Source organism: Lineus longissimus, chromosome 1, assembly GCF_910592395.1.
Source record: "Lineus longissimus chromosome 1, tnLinLong1.2, whole genome shotgun sequence".
Lineage (NCBI taxonomy): Eukaryota > Metazoa > Nemertea > Pilidiophora > Heteronemertea > Lineidae > Lineus > Lineus longissimus.
The window spans coordinates 23,214,647-23,236,923 of NC_088308.1; the positions used below are offsets into that span (position 1 = coordinate 23,214,647).

The 22,277-nt window shown below is 40.1% G+C and overlaps 4 protein-coding genes across 9 annotated transcripts; 2 read left to right on the forward strand and 2 right to left on the reverse strand.

The window, feature by feature from the left end:
- Positions 1 to 26: 26 nt before the first annotated feature.
- Positions 27 to 12,177, forward strand: LOC135492977 (uncharacterized). Of its 2 annotated transcripts, XM_064779736.1 has the most exons (24): positions 27 to 108; positions 340 to 507; positions 890 to 1,036; positions 1,287 to 1,439; positions 1,716 to 2,091; positions 2,290 to 2,444; positions 2,822 to 3,023; positions 3,494 to 3,673; positions 3,913 to 3,980; positions 4,306 to 4,438; positions 4,785 to 4,831; positions 4,967 to 5,104; positions 5,994 to 6,229; positions 6,529 to 6,590; positions 7,271 to 7,360; positions 8,079 to 8,158; positions 8,369 to 8,546; positions 8,793 to 8,914; positions 9,208 to 9,396; positions 9,578 to 9,864; positions 10,117 to 10,255; positions 10,427 to 10,521; positions 10,848 to 10,868; positions 11,511 to 12,177. In XM_064779736.1, coding segments are annotated over exons 2-24 (3,201 nt in total). In that variant the 5' UTR covers positions 27 to 108; positions 340 to 405; the 3' UTR covers positions 11,512 to 12,177. The 2 variants fall into 2 exon arrangements, with proteins under 2 accessions (XP_064635806.1, XP_064635799.1); XM_064779729.1 differs by lacking the exon at positions 10,848 to 10,868.
- Positions 12,178 to 12,759: 582 nt separating this feature from the next.
- On the reverse strand, positions 12,760 to 15,398 carry LOC135498311 (uncharacterized). Its single transcript, XM_064788601.1, has 5 exons — positions 15,206 to 15,398; positions 14,694 to 14,734; positions 14,437 to 14,521; positions 14,047 to 14,158; positions 12,760 to 13,774 (listed from the first exon to the last, which is right to left on the reverse strand). Exons 1-5 carry the CDS (start codon positions 15,288 to 15,290, stop codon positions 13,678 to 13,680), a joined length of 420 nt encoding a protein of 139 aa, XP_064644671.1. The 5' UTR covers positions 15,291 to 15,398; the 3' UTR covers positions 12,760 to 13,677.
- Positions 15,399 to 16,113: 715 nt separating this feature from the next.
- LOC135492994 (uncharacterized) lies at positions 16,114 to 19,133 on the forward strand. The gene is made up of 5 exons (XM_064779744.1): positions 16,114 to 16,279; positions 16,643 to 16,814; positions 17,240 to 17,366; positions 17,692 to 18,191; positions 18,520 to 19,133. Exons 2-5 carry the CDS (start codon positions 16,657 to 16,659, stop codon positions 18,590 to 18,592), a joined length of 858 nt encoding a protein of 285 aa, XP_064635814.1. The 5' UTR covers positions 16,114 to 16,279; positions 16,643 to 16,656; the 3' UTR covers positions 18,593 to 19,133.
- LOC135493002 (uncharacterized) lies at positions 19,115 to 21,979 on the reverse strand. 5 transcript variants are annotated; one of them, XM_064779753.1, is made up of 5 exons: positions 21,886 to 21,979; positions 21,026 to 21,515; positions 20,311 to 20,425; positions 19,855 to 20,000; positions 19,115 to 19,477 (listed from the first exon to the last, which is right to left on the reverse strand). In XM_064779753.1, exons 2-5 carry the CDS (start codon positions 21,229 to 21,231, stop codon positions 19,405 to 19,407), a joined length of 540 nt encoding a protein of 179 aa, XP_064635823.1. In that variant the 5' UTR covers positions 21,232 to 21,515; positions 21,886 to 21,979; the 3' UTR covers positions 19,115 to 19,404. The 5 variants fall into 5 exon arrangements, with proteins under 5 accessions (XP_064635823.1, XP_064635839.1, XP_064635846.1 ...); XM_064779769.1 differs by having other exon boundaries at positions 21,725 to 21,979; XM_064779776.1 differs by having other exon boundaries at positions 21,026 to 21,668; positions 21,886 to 21,976.
- Between the last annotated feature and the right edge of the window lie 298 nt (positions 21,980 to 22,277).

A 22,277-nucleotide genomic window follows, 5' to 3' on the forward strand; every position in this document is an offset into this window, starting at 1 on the left:
AAGGAATTGTGGGATCGCGTTTCCGGCAGGAATTTGTATTAACCAGAAAATCTCTCAAAAAACCTGATATATGACCCACGGATGCTCATATCCCGTGTTTTATCTCATGTATGTTCTGAGCTAGATAATATAGATTACACAATTTTTTTATTTCACTCTTTGATTAGCTGAAGAATGGAAGTAACGGTCCCAATTCTGAAGGCGATTTTACCTTGACAACTTGTACACAAATCAAACAGGCCACCACAGGGTGTCTCAAAAACGAAGAAGTGGTTGTTTCCCAAACTAGGAAGCAAAGTTGTGTATCCTTAAAGCATTTATTCGTTAATCTTTATTCAGATTCCTCCTTCTCAATGAGCCCCAGGAGGGCTACATACAGTCGACAGTGAGAAACATACCATCATCATGGCTAGCCTTTTTGAAAAGCCTCGATCCGTCCACAGTGGGAAAACTTTGCGGACGAAAGTTGTGGTTCAGCACAGGTCTGATCATATGATGCAGGAACAGGTATGTGATTCGGGTTCAATGGCTTACCACCTAGTACCAATACCATAGTCATAGTGGGAGCAGATTTATATCAACCCACACATGCTAGCTATTGGACTGATCAGGATGACTGCAGGGCACATCCAAACCCTGTAAGCCTCTGGACCCATCTAAATTATGTTGGGGTAAAAAGAAAACGGCAAAAAATACGATGGAAAATACACAGTAAAATAACACCAGAAATTCTCTTGAGAAGCCGATGGTCCTAGCTGATCCACTTGGCCCAGGGTCCCTAGCAAGGACCCCTGGTTTTGTTTTCAGGTGAACTTTAGATTAGAAATGTATCGTTCAAATCAATAAGTTAAGTACTGGTATGACATTTCAAATTTTCTTTTCCTTTCAGCTGAATGGTGTAAAGAATTGCCAAGAAGCCCTCACAAAAGCCCTACATGAACTCGAAATTTGTAAAAATGAACAAAACCGAGAGTTCCATGTGCAACAAGTCAAGGAACTCAAACAAAAACTGGATGATCTGATGCTGGTCCTCAAGGTGTGACAATCAGCTATTTCGAATTTTTTTCGTTAAGAATGTTTCATCTCATCAATCCAATTTCCTTGTCTGTCTCGCAAGTTATTACGGGAAGTCCATTCAAAAATGGTTGCTATCTGTTATCTAATATGGCTGCCATGTCGGCCATCAATTTGGTTTCTGTCCATTTGAGTGAGAACGTTGTGTCTGATCTTGTTAGTTTCTCCTGTCCGCCTTTTTCGTTGCCATCTTATTTCTTTTTCATTGCCAGATTGCCGATAAACTGAACCGCGAACTTCACTATGCAAGGAACGAACTGCAGATGGCGCTCAAATACCAAGATGACAATGTGTACAACGCAAGGAAGAGAGTGGTTTGGTTGGAGGACAGGATGGCGAAAGTAACAACACATAAGGTTCTCCATGTATGTTTATCCAAAAAACTTGGCTCTTCTGAGTTTTTTGTCTTCTCTTGTACTTAAGATGTCACTAAACAGCTTCATCGGATCTCTGATATTACGTTTGATTGAAAGTTAATTAATGTGATAGATCCAAAAAGGTTTTTACCTCTCTCGTTTTGGAAGTAGAAATAAACTCCTTTGTGTCCGCATCATTTCGAGAAAACTTGTCATAAACAACAGAAGCCAGTAGGATGCAGCTCTACCTAAAATCAAATGATTTTCTTGTCTCTTTCAATCCAGGAGCCGAGTACTCCATTAAAAGACCTGTCCATAGCAGATTCAGAATCGTCGGCCTCACTTGGAGGTTCGGATAGTATCCTGGGGGCAGATGATATAGAAAATGATGAAAGACCAGGCAGTTCAAGGGCTGATATTAGGTCAAATGATGCAGGATATGTAGCTGATTATAATACAAGTGCTGTGCCTGTTGATGAGCCGCAGTCTCTGAGTGAGCCTGATGAACGAGCTATTTCAAACCCGAGAGTGAAACACCACCATCCACCCACTCCAGAGACGGCACCCAAGAAGTCAAGTATGAAGAAATCAAAGCATCGGAAGAAGGATGGGTGCAGAGGTGCCGCGTTATCTTCTAAAGGAGGCCTAGGGGACGGAGATGGTATGTTGTTCTTTGGTGAAGGGACTTTGTTGTCTCATCATAAGCTAATGGCTGACTGACGTCAATAGTATTTACAATTCATGACATCATTGCTCTGCTTTAAGACATTTCTTTGTATTCAATGGTTTCACTTTCCCAAATACTTTTCATTGTTCACATTCTGTGATATTTACTAGCTATATATAAATACTGTTTTAGGTCCTGGGCGTAATGACCTCGAGATTGGCCATGATTCTCGATCGATCGCAATCACAGAACAGTCGCTCTACCCAGCATCCTCAGCCACACACTTTACTTCTGATGATGAACATTCTGAGGAATTTCCCAGTGAGAAAGGGTCTGAGGAATCAGATGTAAGAACAACATGACTTGTTTTTTGGTCTACAATCGACTTGGCACAACTCATATTTTTACAGAGACATCGAATTTAGCAGTTTTCTTTCACTTCAGTGAAAAAAAGAACTATGCGACCAATTCCAATGACAAGTGACTGAAGTGAGGACCATTTCATGAATTAAAGACAGATCTCATGCTTCTTGCCAAATCTGTCAAAGAACTTGTATCACTCATCGATAAGAGGGCTGAGTTGGACATGGAATATAGAATTATGAATGGTTTGCTCTATGGAATTTATTTCTATTCTCCTGAGCAAAAGAGAATACAATAAACAAAAATGATGAAGGGCTTGAATTGTTTACTTGTTTGACCAGAGTGAATCTTTTCCATCTAGCTTGTCAAATCACAACAAGATGAGAATTCATCTGGTAGATCATCAGCTTCAAGTGGAGGAAGAGGAGAAGATGAAGAAGCTGATGAGGTCAAGGATGAGGATGATCAAAGGAAGAGGGGTGTATTCATGACGGAGACGTCCTTCATGACCTCAGCGGGGACACGGAAGAGTCGTGTGACAGTGCGATCACCTGCAGTATCAGGTAGGACTCCTTGAGCAAGCAATTGGTTGCCCCTTAGTTTTTGCTGATAGATTTTTAGGTCTGACTAGTTTGAATGTGTGGCTTGAATTACATGTATTTATGTGGTATTACTCTGTGCAATTTCACCACTTGAAGAATGGAATATTGTTATGATACTCCGGGCTTTCTAGTGGGATATCAAACTTCATACTGAGTAGATAGAAAGAAAAAGGAAAATAATAAATCAGTACAGTTGCAGATTGGAACATGAAAGCTATGACTATGATAATTGATTTGCATAGTAGTATGTTGCAATAGTGGTTTATGTAGAATGTATTTCATCCAATTAAGAGGTTAATCATTCATACAGGGGTTCGTATAGATGAGTGATGCCTTTTCAATGTTTCATTGCTATGTAGGTTGTCTGTTCTGACAATGTTTGTCTGTGTGTTTGCGTAGTTTGATCGCTATTGCCTTTGTCTCCCTGTTAGAAATAGCAGACGATGAGCTAAGTTATGCAGATGACCAGGAAGTCGACCATGGTACAGATTATTGGAACTCGGAGCACCACAGGTTTGAGATCGGGGAGCATGCGCAGGCTTTGTGTGATTTAGATCCTCTGTCTTATCATCAGGTTGGACTCGCTGTACCAGGAACATTTATTCATGATGGTGAGTCATTCGGGAAACAAGCTTGGGACATTTTCTATTGTAAAAGATCCATAAGCGAGCTCGCCTTATCCCTTTTTGATAAAGTTAGTCAGACAATATGACATTCACTCAGACTTTTTTTCTACAATGTTGTAATCATTTTTGGGTGCCACTGTAGAAAAGCACATTTGTTGTTGCTGTGACATCTTTGTGGTCCATGTATTGATGATAAGGTAACTGAAATTGTTTTCTTTGCACAGTCCCTGAAGTTGACCAGGAGTTACCATGGAGACCGAGAAGCAGGGGAAGCGACATTAAAGATATTCATGTGAGTTGTTCGTAAACAAGACCCCTCAACAATATCTTGTTGTGGTTTTTACATGGTCAAGGAGAACCCAATTATCTCCACCTATACTTCATCACCTGGACATGGACCTTTCAGCAGCGTTCCTTGCAGTATCTATCTGCAAGAGTCAGTTGTGTAGTCTGGAATCATCATCCTCAGTGCTTGTCCTGGCCAAGATGATCTGATGTAAAATGTGCTGTGTAGATTGTTTTGACTCTAAGTCACTTAAGAGGGGACCACACTACCAGCATACTATACTCTCTTGATTGATCTGCATGTATGTGTCATTATTCAACTGACATTTCAGAGAGTAGCCTTGGACAAATTGTCTGTGCGAGTCCAGAAGATCTATGAGAAGATCTATGATGCGGCAATGTTATCTGTCGACCCTCATTTCAAAGATGTTGAAGAGACTGGCAACTTCTTACAAAACTTTGATTGTAAGTATCGACTCTTGCAAGGGGAATGAATGTGGGAGATTAATTACATCATCTGACGACTACCGCAGCCATTTGGGTGAACTGATCTGTCGACGATGTGACACCACGCTGTTCTCCTCTGCAAGGCGGATCATGCATTCAGTCTTTCATACTTTCATACCTATGTCTTGTCCATCCAGATTCTCTTTGGACGGCCACATCTTCAGTAGCCCTTTACTCGATCTTGTAAGCTGGCCGAACCACCTCAAGTTAAGATTTTGGGGGGGGGCATAATTTCACTGTTTTAGTCTGAGATTAGTATAATCAAGGGTAAACTTTCTAATGCAAGTTATTTTTCTCTTTGTAGTGGAGAAAGCTGTGTCTGTGCAGAGTGGAATCATCAGTACAGACAAGGTGGGTCAACCATTCAATGTCTTATTTTCCTGGACCCAAAATAAAATACTGGCATAGTGCTCTCAGACACTAAAACACTCTTTGATTTGTGAATAGGTGAAAGTTAACTCAACTTATACAATCTACCTTCTGCAGAGTGAAACTCCTCCAACACCACCAAGACCGAAGACACAGGACTCTGCCCAGGGAAACCAGAAGAAGGCAGCATATGTCAGACTAGTGTATTACCCAAAAGCTATACCAACTGGACAACGATTACCAAATACGAGGGTGGTAAGTCATGATTATAGAGTACACTTTTCAGTTAGATCTGTGCACATGCTGCGCCTTGGGGCAGTATAATGGCCCATGAAAGTTTAGCCTGATACCATTGTGCTTTACTACTGTGTTCAAGTTCCATTGAGGCCAGAGTTGGAACCCTTACTTCTAAAATATTTTATTCTGATTCTTGTTGACTAAACGAATTATAACCTAGGTAAAGTGTTAAACCTAGAGTGCCTCCAACAGGAATTTCTTGACTAAACCCATCCTATTTTCCCTTCCTTCTCTAGGATGAGAGAAAATCAGGCAAGGACTTTAGTGTGTTACTTTTTCGCACATTTTTGTTGCTCATTTGATTTTTTACAGGAGTGACTGACATGGCATATTGAAGAATGAGCATGCTGAGATATGTTTTCTGTGCTATATTCATTTGCTTGTTATTTCTTAAAGTTTTTATGCTTGTCCTTCAATCAATGCTTGAAATATTGCTTTCATTCTTCCATTCTTGTTTTCTTATGCACACTGGTTAAGCAAATGTGTGTATAAAATGTGGGTAAAGCGTGTGTACATTGAAAGGGAATGTCTCAATAGCAGAATTCTTTCTGGTAGTGGTCCACAGAGTACTGTTTACATTTGGAATACAGCAGGAACGAAATATCTAGGATTATATAGGCTGAAAGTACAGATTAACAATTTTTTGCTTTTTGCATGCAAGGAAGAGACATATTTTACCTTTAGACAAGGTGAACAGCGATGACCCATCTTTTTGATGTCCATTTAAATCAATCAGTCAAGCACTGTTACAATAATAAGGTGCTGTTCTGTGGTGGCACCACCTCCTGGAAGTATCCAGCATATACAATGTAGTTTTACCCTTTTTAGCTTCTGTTTCTTGTTTCAGAACTCCGAGGCCGTCTTCCCTCAATTAGACCCAGACCTGATCAAAGAGGCTGAAAAGCGTGAAGTAGCCACCAGGATCTGTGACCAGGGCAACCTCATGAAGGAGACCAAGTTCACGTCGAGTTTGTTCAAGAGTCGTAAAAAAGGCGAAGTTGCCAAGGCAAATAAGCTCAGAATGCAAGAACTGTTGGAGAAAGAGAGGATGGCCCAGCTGACATCTGCTGAGAGACGAACCAAGTAAGAGGATTTTCATGTAAAGACATTGTGATGCCAGACTCATTATCTCAACTTCACATTGCTTGTGAGCTTTAGGAACACACTTTATTTTGATTGCCATGTTCTTTGAATACCTGTGCAAAAAGGTCAAGCAAAATGTCCCATCTCTGTGGACAGGAGCTTGAAGTCGGTTCCTCCATCACCATCGAAGACTGAGAACCTGAGAAGAGCAATAGCAGCCATGGAAAGGCACATCCTGTGAAGTACAATTGCACTCTTTCACTTTCAGTAACAAACGTGTTTTGTTGTTTCTTTTTCAGCCATAGAACCAGACTAAAGAAGACTTTTAAATTGGCTGCCTTGACATCTAAACTGAATCCAGGTGTGTACTAACTCAACTCAGAGTTAAAGTACTTGATTTGATCCAACAGTTTTGATTAATTCTCTATACCCTCTCTTGTTTGATGGTGTGGGACTCTATCAAACAAGGTCAAAGAAAGATGTACTTAATTCATTCTAGCTAAATGTTCATTAGGGCTTCCACAGAACTGTTCAGAGATATTGACCCAGTGTCTCTTATTTTACAATTACCAATAGATAGGGTCCTACCTGACGGTTCCCTCTCTTATGCCAGGGATTTCAAATCTGAATAGTAGCTTTGTGTGCCTTCTATCTCAAGTTCCTGAGTTTTTGCCTCTACCTATAACAGCATGTTCGACCCTTTCCCCAAATCCTTTAAAGCCGGGATTATATAGGATTCACTACTTGACATGGTTCTCATTTCACTGGTCACTTGTCATGAGTACAGCATTGACTTACTTGAGATTCAAAATATGAATTCACCCGACATGAGGGTTGGAAATGAATAATATGTAGCCCAAGCTTTGAAAATGTCTTGTTCGATCTTCATGTCACATACAACAAGTGAAAATGACATGTAACATGTGAAAACGTGAACTCTATATAAACTCTGCCTAATAGAGTGATATTTGACGATGACTGTCTTTTCCTCCTTGATATTCTAACCATGTGTGAATTGAATGTTTTCGCTATTTCGCCCAGAGTCTTCCTCCGAAGCCTCTTCTGCATGCTCCACTGAGGGCTCCACACGGGGCTCCTCTCTTTCCTCATGGAGTTCATATTCCTCGGAAGGTAAACATACATGTACATATAACTAGTGTAGTAATAAACTTTCACTTTGCGTGTGTAAATATTTGCACTTACATGTAATTTATAAGTCTGCTATATAATGTCTTGTTATTTGTGTATTTTGCTTCCAGTTGTATGGCATTTCATTATGAAGGTTCGGTGTACATAACCTTTGAGTATAATTCAGAGCTTGTGTAGAAATGTGTGCTTTGTGGACCAGGGAGCTTGTAGTGCACTTTGCGTTTGAAAATTGCCTATAAATAGTTTGTCCAGAATCAGAATGTTCATGAACAAAAAGGTCAGTGATGACACAATTTGTATTACACTATACCCTGTGATAGCATAGATTCTACTGGTGCGCTGTGCCAAATTTAACCAAAAAAAGTCAATTTGCACTTGTCCTGCTTTTGAAGCAATGTTCAGTCCTCATGTTCTGCTAATGCCAAATTTTGGGTTTAAATAATGGTAGATGTTCTACTGTATTTGGTACTTCCAGTTAAAAACGTTTGAAACAATGATTTGAAATAGTTTGAATGAGTAACGACTTTGCTTTGTTGATTACTTACCAGTATTATGCATCTAAACACTGTGACTATTCTGTTGAAGGAAAAAGATTTCAAAATAAAACCTCCCATTTTATCCTGGAATGAATTGATAGACGTACAAAGCTAATGAATTATCTGTGGAAATAAATTCACGCTCTTACTACTTGATATTTCAGCAAGCCAGGCTCAATGGGGAGATCTAAAGCCAGGTTCTAATCCCCTGGACCACTCTGGATTGAAATGGGAAAGAGTAAAGGTAAGCAAATGGACATCAAAATAGTGTTCCGTTACTATGGTGTCAGGAATTGCGTTTCAACTACCGTACTTCAGCTGAATTACATTCCATATACTGGAAGTATGTTAACTTATTAAGTTAAAAGTTATCATCATTTCTCGCATTAGCAGGTACACCTAAATCAATCCTCATTTATGCCTCTTCTGACAATTCTATGCCTTTCTGTTCCAGGAAATTATTCATCATAGTTTGGTTGCGCCTCGGGTAGACGAGAGACGGGATGCAGCCAAGTCGCTCGGTTTGATGAAATGCGGTGATGCTATGGTGATCTATGCGTTGAGGGAGCGTCTCGTCCATGATGAGGAACAGGTTGTACAGTACGAAGCAGCCAAAGCATTGATGCTCTTAGGTATGTTCTAATACACTACCTGTATACTGTTATAGTTTTTTTTTAAATTTCAATATTGAAATGAAAGTATCTTTCTCTTGAGCTTTGAGGCAAATCTTTCCAAAAGTATGTCTCATTAATAAATACTGGAGGTAAAAGTGATGAACATACAACAAACCAGGCTTATAGGAGGGAGCTGATGGTCTATGTGAAAAAGGCTTGCAGAGTGGTAATGGCCTAATTATGAAATATCCATTGTGGTTTAAGGTCAATGGGATGATGACATCTTGAAGACTGTTGTGCGTTTCCTTGCACTTGGAAACACAGAGGTGAAGCATGATTTGATTCGCACCATGATCGATGGAAAGAATGTACACTATGTGAACAAGGTAAAGTTTCATTGTGACCTGCTTGACTAAAAATGAGTAAACGTGTGGCTATGGCACAATAAGTGATAGAAGAGAGATTTTACCTTGGCCTCAATGAACTTAAAGTTATAGAGTGGACAGTTTCTCGTGTTTCAAAATGTTTTGAAAGCCGTGCAGAAATTAGGTTTTATTTTTCACCCTTCTGTATCCTAAAAATAGCATATTGATAGGACACTCCTGCCCGAACTGGTTCCCTGGTTTTAAACTCTCTTCATTCTCCTTAAAACTAATGTTGTTGTTCTCTTTTATTTCAGAAATTGACATATTTCAGGGAACTAACGTCAGTTCTAAGCCATCTGTGTAAAAATCCAGACCCTTCTGACTGCATTGCCTTTGATGCTGCCATTTGTCTTGGGAAGTTGTGTGTTGCTGATAAGTTCGCGAAAAAAAGACTGAAGTCTGCTCTGAAGGACCTGGATTCCGACAGCCATGTCAGATTCAAGGTAACTCTCACAAACAAATCTCATCATCATAGTGGAATTGCCTAACACCGTGAAACTGTAATACCAGCAACATCTGTTGTGTTCTGTTGCAAATCCCAGGTATCTTTGAGCGTTGCCTTTAATGTAGATATGTGGCAATTGATGTTTACACAACCCATATTGTGTCAAATCTTTCTTATAGGCAATGGACGTGCTCGTGAGACAGATGAACTGCACTGACTGGGAGGTCATCCAATCCATCTTGACACATCTCAAATCCTCACCTGTTTGGAAACACCGGGCAGGCACCGCCAAGCTCCTCGTTCTGCTCGGGCCAAAGCATGTGTGTTTGGAAAACGAAGTGGAGAAGGTGTACGAGTTGTTGGAGAAGAGACTCTGGGACGATGCAAACAAAGATGTAAGGACAGAGGTGGCAAAGGCGATCATGGCCCTGGGGATGTTTTCTAGAGCATGTGAGAGGGCAGAGAAGTAAGTTTGAGTCTTTTGCATAGGATATTTGTCTGGTACACTTATGGTGACGTTGAAATTGAATTGGTCTGTGAGTTTGGAACTTGTTGGTTAATTTCTTCGTGAAATTACTGAGGAAAACGAGCTGTGAGAGAAAAAAATGCTGCCAAGTTTGTTTGAGGAATTCATGAAATCCTTTTGGTCATATTTATTTATCATTTGAAGAATTAATCCTGTTGACAGTCTTTAAAAATGTAAATCATTGTCTTGCAGACGTCTTGATGATGCAAATGAAGACATCCGAGCGCAGGCTGTCATCTCTGTAGGAACACTGGGAATCCGAAGCCAAAAGATAATCAAGGCCTTACTCGAAATGGTGGAACTTGATTCGAGTGAATTCGTCCGGTTACAGGTTAGTAAAGATAGTAAAATAATTTGAACTATTTAAGAAACATTAGTAATTCGTAGTGCCAAAATCCACATGACTCTCAATAAGATTCACACTTACATGTTCTAGTGGTGCCATTTGCACTAATCATTTTCTAGTCTGTGAAGGGATTTTAAAGATAATGTTGTCTTGCAGGTGATCCGTACATTTGGTGTACTTGGTTTGTACAATGATAAGAGGGTGATGAGAAGTTTGAAGGAACGAGAACGTCTTGAGGGTGTGCTTGCAAGGTTAGTACAGTGACCACGATACAAATGCATGCGCATTACAAATTACAACCTGTTCTGTTTTGTCAATCAATACATACTTTACCGAGTTTGTGTTTTTGTTGAATTTCATGACTGGGTCTAAAATTTGTGTTTTTGTTGAATTTCATAACTGGGTCTAAAATTTGTGTTTTGGAAGAGTCATTATAGAAAACCTTTACAATGATTTCATATATACATGTTTGATTTCTCAATTAATACAAAAATTACATCGAATAGTTGTGCTTATTTAATTAATTGTCTAGTTGTCCCACTGTATTTAATTTTTTTATCGAATTTCCCCTGTTTAGCAAAAGTCAAGAGCAGAAATGGTATGAATCATATTAAAAAGCTTGGTGCTTCACCTAACCTTCTTTGCAGCTAAACATGTATAATCAGCATTAGCTTAAAATAGGCTAGAGTAGTGCTAGTAATACTTTACCCAAGACATATCGAGATCTAGAAACGGAATGGATTTCTTTTGATTATACATGGATATACATATTCATCGATTGCGCTTCCATAAATACCTCTAACTTGTATATAATAATGATGATAATATAATGTCCAAGTCTTATATAGCGCTTTTAGCGATGAGAATTAGAAATCAGTGTTTACTCCTGTATGTAAAGTTCATAGAACTCAAACAATATCAAAGTACATGTAATAAGGAATCAACAGCACAAGCTTTGTGAGGCAAACACAACTTTCAAGGAGTAAGATCAGTTCAATCATTGCCAACAAACTTACATTTTACAGTCAGTAGAATGATAGCTGAGGCCAGTTGCTCAGTTGGTGTTTGGGACAATCACCAGGTTACCCCAACCAGGCTTTGGATGGCGACTTGAATACATGTATGACCTGATACATTACCGGTACAAGTGCTACAAGTTGCTTTAGTTTTATTTTGAAGCAGAATTATTTCCTGAATTGCTGATTTTCAAGTTTCTAATTGATTTCATTGTTGATTTCAGAGAGGCCACTAAAATCTTGAAGCAGTTGGTCAGCCAAGGCCGAGAGAGGGCTTTAGCTGCCAAGGCGTCTGCAGCAAGCAAGAAAAAGGAACCTTAAATACATGTAATATGGTTATTTCTCAAGTCATAGGATGAACTGCTTCAGCCAGTATGAATGCAGATGTCAGTATGGATAAAGGCCTCTTCATTACGATTAGGGAGGCACAAGGAGATTGGATTGATGGCTTGTACGTGGATTAGTGCATGGACCAATCCTGCCAAGGTGTGGAACCTGGGCTTTCCGTTGATGCAGCCAACAATGCATAGTGATATACTGTACGCCGTCAAGGGCATTTTTTCACATGTACATGTAATTGACAGTTGAGAAGCTTCGAATAAAAACATACAAATTTTGTGGTGAGAAGTTTACATGCCTTTTATTTTTTGGCCTACCTATTTTTATGATTTTTAATTGCTACATCTGCATGTACTTGATTGTTTTGGAGGTATTTTTTCTAAATTCCTCAATGCACTACTGTGATAGAACAAATGAGATAAAGAGTATTGTATTATATGGTATTGGTATTAATTTTGTAAAAGCTTATTTTTAGATTTATGTTTTAAATTTTACATGTACGTAACTCTATTTGCTGTAGAGTATTGATATTTAATAAATGTTTTTTCCCAATTTCCGAGTTACGTTTCTTTTCATAATGATGCTTGTTTAACACTAGTTATCTCGGCAGTTACTGGTTCCCCATTGCTATAGAGTTTAACATCGTTGTCGTCGACTGACCTTTATGCATACAACAGACTGAATATGATATGCAAGGATGACAGACATCTGAATAAGAGAGCAGCAGGAGTGTCAACAAGGCACTTAAACATTAAGGCTTTTCTTAGGGGACAAAAACCATGAAACATACCTCCAGATGCTACTATGAAAATACTTCAGGTTTGCAAATGTCGGCAATAGGAGTCCGAAAAGGAGCTACCAGATGGGAGTTGTAAGGGGATACCCACATGGGACAGAATACATAAAGGGGCTGCTACTTCTATATGTAGTGACGAGTACAAGCACCTCGCTCGCGACCAAAGGACATTTTACTCCTTTCCAATCCATTTTCAGCCATCTCGGAGATCAGATGACGATTATTGTCTCCAAGTTACTGGGTCTCCCCAAGAGGCCACCATATCTACATGTACCTTAGATGATGTCAGAACTGAACCCTGTAACAGTCTGCTTCAAAGAAACAACAAAGAGACATACTTAAATATCAATCAAATATTACTACATTTATTAAAATGAAATTTACATAAATAGGCTATCAGAATATTGACAGTGCCTGTAAAATATTGGCTAGCTCTAACAACGGTGTCACACGGTGCAGAAAAACAAGAAACTTCCATTGCTCAACACTAGAGCACTGGACATGCAACCCATCGACGTTTGGTTCAAATCCGAGTCAAGGTGACTTGATATTACGCCACTTCATTCTTCCTCCATATGATCCAACATTAACAACTTGTATTTATCATATACAATTCACAAAGATATTCACTAGAATTTGCTTGATCAGTGTGTTTTAGTAAGTACAAACTGGAGTCTAAATAACTGTGATAACCCTGTATTTTTAAGATATTTGCCGATACCCCTTACTTGACAAAACCTATGTAAGGAAAAGATTGCCAAATAACACAACCACTCAATCTGAACTGCTGGTCAGACAGACAGGGGCAACTGTAGGCTGAAAACAAAACACAGCAACTTAACCTAGTGCAAGCAGCCGACACTGGCCGAGAGAACATGTTACCCTTGATCACCAGCTGATACAAAGAAACAAAATAATTCCAGCAACTTAACTGATAGATTAATTGCACAAATGTAAACCATTAACATTACTAAGAAAATTTCTTTCCTTTTAGCATTACATAGAATTTACAACGATTAGATGTTGAGCTGTAGTGTAACCAACTTATTCTGCAGCATCTAATCGTTTCATTTCCGGCCAAGACCTACACCTACATGTATATTATCAGTTCACCCCCTATTAAAACAGCCTTCAATTCAAGTACAAACCACTTTTAAGTGTAAAAACATTTGTGAACTTCAGCTCATATGATATCTCACATATCTTAGTATGTGAGATATCCACAACCATAAGAGAAAATTTAATGTTTCTGGTCTCTATTTTTCCTCTTCTTCCTCCTTAGATTCTCCTTCGATGGCACTCTGCGGCACTTCGATTAGTTTAATCTCTTTATGTCGGATCTGTCGTCGGTACCTAAAAGGGAATGCAAAATTGGATGAGTAATTTTGCTCAAGAGCTAGCCAATGCTATTTTCTAGCTGTTCCATCAAGTTAGATATAATCCATACAAGTTGCAACACAATGTTGCTATTACAACTTCAAGGTCATATCTGAAAGTGGATCAAGTATTGACATAGTTTTATACCATCAGTAATTGCGCAATAGTAGGCCTGGCGACTGACTAGCTGATTTGAAGTATTGGGTCACATATAAAATCTAACAAAAATGGACTTTGAATCAACTTACTCAAATATTCTTGATAGTTGCCAAAGTCCTGTTGCTCCAAGAAATATATTGACACTAAATAGATTCCAGTTCTTGGGGATAATAACCATAGAGTACCTTGACCATATACACCCTGAAATAAAGATTATAAGTCAGCTATACCACTTGAAGCCATCACTGAAGGCGGCTACACCAATGACATATACTGCGGCCATTGCTGAAGGCGGCTACACCAATGACCTATACTGCAGAAAAGTATGAAGAAATGGAAGCAGACGACACTGTGTAGAGTTTTATTCAATAGAGAAGGATAATCTGATACTGAGAAACTTTCGCACTATTCATGATCACGTGATCATGATTGAGCAAAGTGAGTGAGAAAACTTCTCAAAATCAGGGAGCAAAATTTACCTGTAGCAGCCAATGCTACTGTCTGTGTCACACTGAGCTTATCTGCAGGACGCTTTAAATCAGCAATACCAGCGATCACAAGACCCTAGCGAAGGGAAAAAAATTTATCAATTAGAGAATATCAGAAAGACAGAATATTGTTTTCTTACTAGTGTTCAATACAATTAGGTAAAGAATTAAAGCATTAAAGAGTTAAAATCCAATTATATTTATGACATCTTACTAAAAGTCTTAGCCTTACATTTACCAAAACTTACCCATTTAAAAGTAGGTGCCCAAAAGAAAACTGTCTTTGGACCTGAAAGTCAAAACAAAGCTATTTCACTGAGAGGCATAAAAAATCTAGTGGCTAAAAAGTTTCAAGTTATAGATGGTTCCAGGCAAAGTTGGCTCACTGTTCACTGCACTGCATGTCTATAGACTGGGATGGGATAAGAGTATAGACAATAGTTCTGTAGACCACATGCAGCAGCATAAAGTGAACAGTGCCAGTGGCAGTGGTGAAACATGGATTTTTATGAGATCATGGATAAAAGCCAAGACTAAGGAGGACCAACACACCACACATATGGCATATGCGTCTATGCACCAAAAACATGAAAAGAAATAGGAAGAAAAAGAGTCCACAGTGCTAGCGATCAGAGTGTCACATTAGTCTAGAATACTGCATGCAGAACTCGAGCTGTCACTGTCATGATGAAGTCATGCTGTCAGTGTCGGCGAGTGTCAGTGAGTGTGGACTGATGTGGTAAAGAGAAATATTTCACACCTGCTGGATGGTTCCAGAACGGTTGCAACTTGGCAGGGACGAATTTATCAGCAGCCCTGATTATGCCTCTGTATAATGCTGCCATTGCTTAAGGAAATATAAAGTTATTTGGCTATTCAGAGACACTCCCAGCTTGACACTTTTTGACTTTTTGTGGCCCCAAAATATTTTCTGGGTCAATCCAATAGTTGTTACGTCGGTCAACGTTTCGCGATCCGTGATAGCCGTGAGGGGGCATGTCAAAAATAATGTATTAAAGGCATCCCGCTAGATGGCGCTGGCTGTCACTAGTTATGACATGTCGGGAAAAGCGACTTGTCTCAAACAGGCATTATAAATAGACATGTGAATACAATCCTGCTACTTTTGACAATTATGATTAGGCCTACTAGTTACGTCGCTGATGACGTCGGGTTTATATTCTGACTATCATTCTGGCTATCTGACTCATATTATATACTTTAAAACCCCGGTCTATCCAGATACCTTTCAGTAGAACTAATGAGCTGTTCAATCATAAACTCCGGACGCAGTGGACAGGCCGTCTCATCCTGACAGTAGGATGACGAAATGGACTATATCCCGGGATTCTATCCATCCATTGCTATAACCAGAGCCTTCTGGATGGTGTAACATCTACGGCTTTTCCCCAGGCCATATTTCAATGTTTCCATACTATAGACAGCTGGAGACAACAAAAATATATATGTGATCTCTATGACTTCTCTCTCGACATCGGGTCCTACCATTCAATTATCTGATCTCAGGATGTTCAATTGCCCGCTTTGCTACGATTCGCAAAACAAGCCTGATAAGGACATGACCCATTCGATCAATGACTGTCATTAATTAGGCCGCTCATCAGTTCAATTCCATGTTACTGTATATGAGTGTACTTTGTAGGGCATCTGACGCGATCATACTTTGAAAATGATTAGCTTCCGGTTATCAAATTATGAGTCAGTATAAATTGAAACAAAACAAAATTTAATTTCAAACTTCGCTGTTCCATCGATCCACGGTAGCGATAAAATACCAAGTGAGATCAGAAGAGTAGAGAAACGTTACATACAGGTAAGTTCAAAAGTAAATCTGGCGCGATGATCTTTGAGGTAAAAATACACACCACACACCGTCACAACCACAACCACCGCTTTTTTCATTAGGGAACAGCCTGAGCTCTCGATAGAGCTGGAGCGAATTATTTGTCACATCCACACGTCTGAGACTGTCGTCGAACACTAAGAAAAAGAAGACTAAACCGGGCGTGCACTTTAAACGTTAGAGGCCTCCACTTGGGGACGAGCTCTGAGGATGTAGTCCCTCACCCAATGAAGTTTTAAAAATCGCAGCGGTCATGAACTCGAACGTAATGATACTACTAGCAGTTGATTTATGCACTTTTGAATACAGTCACTTTCTTCATCAAAATTGCAGAAAAAACAAAAAGAATGACAACCACCAACCAGAGAGAACATCGTACAACCACCCCTGGCGATTGTTTCTCAACTTGTGTCTATATCAGCGTCCTTCTGCTGGGGATATTACTTCTTTTAGGTGGGATAGCATTGATTACGGTGGCATATGTTGCGTTCGAGACAAGGAATTCGTAAGTATTGTGATGCCTTGGTCCCCCAAGCGAGCTATTACCAAGTCCCTGCGCTAGGCGATCGGACACCCGCCATTCGGCTTTTTGACACGCACGTAAAATAGCCTGTCGCCTCGGTTAGGAGCCGTTATGCTTCCAATGATCATCGTTTTCCAGTCCTTGACTGTTGAAACGGCTCCTGGCGGGGTTCCCCCCCCCCCGACACTCAAGTTTCATATTTTGTAACTCCTGAGTGGCCAATAGCATGATAGAGTCCGTTGGTAATATCATGACAGTTAGCCCTCAGGCTTTTGGTCCGCAGAAACTGATTAACGATATCAACCTAAGCCATCCTTTTGCTGAGCCGAGTAACAGGAATATGCAGAATATGGCTATTACACAAAGGGCACAATCAACGCTCTCCACGCTTTCTGCTTCTCTTCCAGGGTGTTTTTCATGTTGGGTGTTATATTGATGATCTCGGCGCTGGCTGTGATAATTGTCGCCTTCTACATCCGAGTCCGCATTATTGGAGACATGGATGCGGAGATGTATGATAACAATCAGACGGAGGTGAGAGACTCTGCTTTGCTCAGACCCATGATTCATGATTCATGATTTCCTGATGGTCAGAAGTCAGGAATAACAACGTTATAATTATTCATTTCCGCACGGGTATTAAACGTGCTCTAATCATTTAACGTAGGAGGACTGCCGGGAAAACATCATGTATTGTCATCTGCATCTGTCTTCGGCGGGCTGTAAATACTGGCACAAGTTTTTATTATGATTAAAGGTCTAGCGTTAGGTCTACCGAATTGAGGCCTTTGAAGTGCCATACGGTTGGGATTTTATTTACCTTAGTATGCCTAACTGCATTGTTTTTTCTTTCATTTAGGATACCATTCCACCTATACACAACTACGCCCCGTCCGTCTCATCCGTTCTTTCGAGAGCCTATTCACCAGCTTGGACAACACATGAAGGGCGGGTGAATGGACAAGCCAGCCAAAATACCCAACCCATGAACACCAGCGACAAAAATCCATATCAAACAACGGACATTCGGACAGCTTGTCCCTTCTCTAGTCAGTTGCGTCTTGTCCAACACCAGAGACAACAAAAATCAGACTATGTCTACGAAAATCCCGTCGCGTTAGCAGACGACTCATCATTTCAGTTGTCAAGCTCTGTGCCTGTGACAACATTGGTAGAGAGACAACCTGTATTGTCATCTATCCTTGATATAGAACATCCCGGGACATCACAAGACGCTGCGCAACCTGGTCCATTCTCGAGCTCACCAACACATATTAGTCGTTTTGTTCATCCTGCTGATCTCCCGCCGGCTTATTCAGATCACTGGCAGCTTCCACTACGGCAAGAGTCCATCACAAGGTAAGCGCTTTTACCACTTTGTGATAATCCGGGGCCGTCGCATAACACGCTATGTTGCTTTCGGGCCCACTATGGCGGCAGGGATAGAGTTTGTGACGGCACCTGGCAGAGTTTACAGCGTACGGAGGTACAGCTCTAGTATGTGCTGCTGGCGGCGCTTAAACTTAAATGCGCGAGGCAGGTTTTCACATCTAAACTCAGTTGTCACAATCAAGTCTTCCGTTGAGCCAAACTGATGTCGGGGATCTATTCTATCAGGTGAAACACTTGCACCTTTTGAAGGGAACCTAGGTTGTGCAGCATTTAATTTTTGAATCATTTCTTACAGTGCCAACGATGAAATACCTCCGTCCTATGAAGAATCGCTTCACATTCCGGTTGAAAGAAACATACTGACATAATCATATAAAACTTTACTGGAGGCCAAGGTCTGGATGTGCAACCCCGATGCTTTCAAACAGGGACAAACAACATTGAAGACATGGTCATATAAAATTGTCATCAGATAGTCACAACATTGGCGGATACCTTTCCTCATATCATCTTAATTCAAATACAGGCATATCTGCCAAGGAGGAGACTTTCGAATTACAGTCTTCGTCTTCTTCAGATGGACATATGAAACTTTGAAGAAGGAGCCATGGTCATTACGACTTCACACAGGGACAACTACTATGAAGGAGAAGTCATGGTCATATAAAATTGTCTTCAGACAGACATGCCAAATATGCCACGGTGGTCTTAACAGAGTGAACAAGGATGGGAACTCACTAAGACAAACAACTATGTATCAACACAGACATGACAAGGATGGGAACTCACTAAGACAAACAACAATCTGTCAGTGATATGTATCAACACAGACATGACATCATTGAATGGTCCCAAGGGGTAGTGATCATATAAATTACAAGGACACAGAATCAATCTACATATTTAATACAAAAAACCAGACTAATGATAAAAGTAACAGTGGTATAAAAGCATAGACATTTCGTATTAGTCATGTCAAGCTCACAACATGCAGAGACAAGTGTCCCATAGAAGTATTTAACAGCCAATTTCGAATGAACAATCCTCTTTTTTATAGCAGTCAACATTTAAAAGTTTCACTCCCACAATACTCAAATTAAAATAGTCCAAAGAGAAGTCATTCTGCACACTCCAAGAGTGTGTTGTTCCTGAGTGTTAAAGAGATGTATGCTTCCTTGATCTATGGCATTATTGCCATAGCCTCATCATATGATGGTGGAGGGGCAGACAGGTCCGCAGGTTGTGCTCCCAGCCTTCAAAGACAAAGAAAACATCACAGGAAATTATCATGAATTGAATATAAAGAACATTGAGATTGATATCGGTCACTTGAGGATATAGAAGGAATATTTGGTATGTGTCCTCAGTGGGATAGGTCTACTGAGGGTTTCAATGATGTACAGGATAAAATAAATGGATTATCCAATAAATTTGTTGAAAGTTAATTGAGCAAAAACAGTTCTCCTCAAAACAATTGTACAGCTTGATTTTTGTGCAATGTTTTCATCATCATCATCATCAAATGAAGACAAGTCAGTGATTAGAATCAAGGTAAAAAGAAGTAGCTTTTGACGCTAATGATTGATGGAGGATTTGCACAGAAGTTGCGCAGATATAATACTTGACTCACATGGGTTGTTCAGCCTCCGACACAGATGCTGGAGAGAACGTAGTCAGGCCTATTGGCTCATCTACAGCTTCAACATGACAGGAGGGCCGTTCTTCGTAAGGCAACACAGCATGGGTACTGCGGGTTGATCCACTCTGAAAACTGGGCTGAAAACCAAATAAATCAAAACCTTAAGGAATTCTATCGGATGGCATGATAAAGTTACACAGAATTGCCTCTCCTTCGTGCAGTATACTAAACCAGTTTACCCTTGCACCAGGAATATGTTTATTGCTCAATAAACAAGACCTAGTCGCTGGACAGTGCATATTGCTTTTGCTATTCATTACCTTATTTTCAGCAGGCTAGACATTGAATAATCAAATCTCAGTGGGCCAACATTATCATGACACGGCGACAGGCTTCAGACTTAGATGAGATTAATATCCAACCTGGCCAATGAAAAATTCTGTTTACCCCAGATGTCTTCTCCTTTGCACATTGTCTGAAGCAGCAGACAGTAGCTCCTGTAGTCATGCTACCTCCTAATGCAAGTAAACTTGGCCCAAGCCACCGGTGCATTGTATAAGCACTGCAAAAGATAGCAGTTTTTCAACAAATGAAAATGATGTGGTAATTAACTGTACAAAGAAATCTAGAAGATCCTTTTTGTTATAAATCCTACGATTAGGCAGGTTAAAGGTGGTTTCATAAAAATGTTACATTGTTACTCTTATTCAAGTTTCTGTAAATTATTTACTAAAGGCATTTACTGCATGAACCTCACGGTTATAATGTTATGAAGACATAGTCACAACCATGAAGACACTCCATGTCATTATTATTCAAGTTTCTGTAAATTATTTACTAAAGGCATTTACGTACTGCATGAACCTCACGGTTATAATGTTATGAAGACATAGTCACAACCATGAAGACACTCCATGTCATTATTTCCTTAAGTCCGGGGACAAAGGCACAATCCATGAGCCAGGTCAACAGGATCGTAATGGTCATCCTGCGGCTTCTTTTCTTTTGTGACTGATTGTGACTTTGTCTCTGCAGTATTAAAATTTCTAAAATGCCATGAAATCACTTGATCATGAAGTTGCCAGTTGAAGAATCTCATCAACTGCACTGCACAAACTTCTTACGACTGAATTAAACAGTACCAACTGATGTCTTTACTTACTCATAAAACATATCTTCTGGACGACTTGCAACCAAATAGGCAACAACAGTGACCCCCATTCCTGCCACCGCAATGATGAATCCAAAGAACAATAAAAGTGTCACAACGCAGCATCTAGTACCAGGTCCACAGACCTTATTATCATTGTTTGAAGACTCAAACTGATTGGTCCGTTCTGGAGATGGCACATCACCTCGAAGACTCATCTTTTTCTAGCCATATAATCACTTGTCCACCCACAGTTGCCAGTACCGGTTATAGCAACTTAGCAATTGCATCGCATTTGTCTTCCTTAGTTTGAACACAGCATTATTGAATGTGTAGGTCCTACACAGGTCTTAGTAATGGTTTGCTGATCCAGGCATAGCCAAGGGACCATTCCCATGGCAGCAGCATTAGAACCAGAATATAGAAGATCACATTCTTCTTCTGTAGGTAAGATCCACGCCCTCCCTCACTTCTAATCAGTAGTTCAATCTCTTTTCAAGTTCTGAAATAGAATACGACAGTGCCGAATTCCTTCATATGATCGAGGCCGGGTTTGGGGGATGTTGCACTGCATCAGGATTGTCGAGGACACTGACCCCCAAACCTGGAGATTTTTGAGCTGCCCATGTGCATCAGGACATGTAATTCGGCCTACCTAAAAAAACCAAAGATGATCCCGGGTCATTGATAGCCATGACGACCTACACTCACCAAGGTTCCATTAATGCATTGAAACAATGCATACAGATAACATCACGACATGCAGTCTCTACAGATATGAGAGCTCATCCCCAACTTAAAACCTCAACCTTGGCCGCCAACCACGCCCATTCATTTCATTTGACACCAAACCAGACTTATACAATAAATACCACGAAAATATTTGTCGAGATCCGGTTAAATGTTGCAATAAATCATTTTATAGATGATAAAGTGCAACCTTACGGTGCTGCCACCCCAATTCGATATTTTGACTACGCAGGCATGCCGAGGGGCCATCTCAAAATTTTCCTCATCATGATAGTATCCAGTTTTGCTGGGATTTGCATACAGACTTCGGCGGCCACTTCAGATGTTTACAAAGTACAACACCAACTACAATCAGAGGCCAATTCCTAAAAGCGCCAGGGACCTTCATTAATATTCATGGTCGACGTCATATCGACTTTTGTTAATCTATAAACAATGTCACATGGTTCCTGCAACTGCTATTTTTAGACATCCACATGGATGAAGTACCAATGCTATACTATACTAGTTTGGG

Coding starts and splice junctions, on each gene's coding strand:
- LOC135492977 (XM_064779729.1), top strand. CDS start 406: ATGGCTAGCCTTTTTGAAAAGCCTCGATCCGTCCACAGTGGGAAAACT. Junction 6,591..7,270: donor GACATCTAAACTGAATCCAG/GTGTGTACTAAC, acceptor TATTTCGCCCAG/AGTCTTCCTCCGAAGCCTCT. Junction 9,397..9,577: donor ACAGCCATGTCAGATTCAAG/GTAACTCTCACA, acceptor TCTTTCTTATAG/GCAATGGACGTGCTCGTGAG.
- LOC135498311 (XM_064788601.1), bottom strand. CDS start 15,290: ATGGCAGCATTATACAGAGGCATAATCAGGGCTGCTGATAAATTCGTC. Junction 14,735..15,205: donor GTTCTGGAACCATCCAGCAG/GTGTGAAATATT, acceptor TTTGACTTTCAG/GTCCAAAGACAGTTTTCTTT. Junction 14,522..14,693: donor GGGCACCTACTTTTAAATGG/GTAAGTTTTGGT, acceptor TCCCTTCGCTAG/GGTCTTGTGATCGCTGGTAT.
- LOC135492994 (XM_064779744.1), top strand. CDS start 16,657: ATGACAACCACCAACCAGAGAGAACATCGTACAACCACCCCTGGCGAT. Junction 16,815..17,239: donor GCGTTCGAGACAAGGAATTC/GTAAGTATTGTG, acceptor CTTCTCTTCCAG/GGTGTTTTTCATGTTGGGTG. Junction 18,192..18,519: donor CGGCAAGAGTCCATCACAAG/GTAAGCGCTTTT, acceptor CATTTCTTACAG/TGCCAACGATGAAATACCTC.
- LOC135493002 (XM_064779753.1), bottom strand. CDS start 21,231: ATGAGTCTTCGAGGTGATGTGCCATCTCCAGAACGGACCAATCAGTTT. Junction 20,426..21,025: donor CCAGAAGATATGTTTTATGA/GTAAGTAAAGAC, acceptor TATCTTTTGCAG/TGCTTATACAATGCACCGGT. Junction 19,478..19,854: donor TCGGAGGCTGAACAACCCAT/GTGAGTCAAGTA, acceptor TTGTCTTTGAAG/GCTGGGAGCACAACCTGCGG.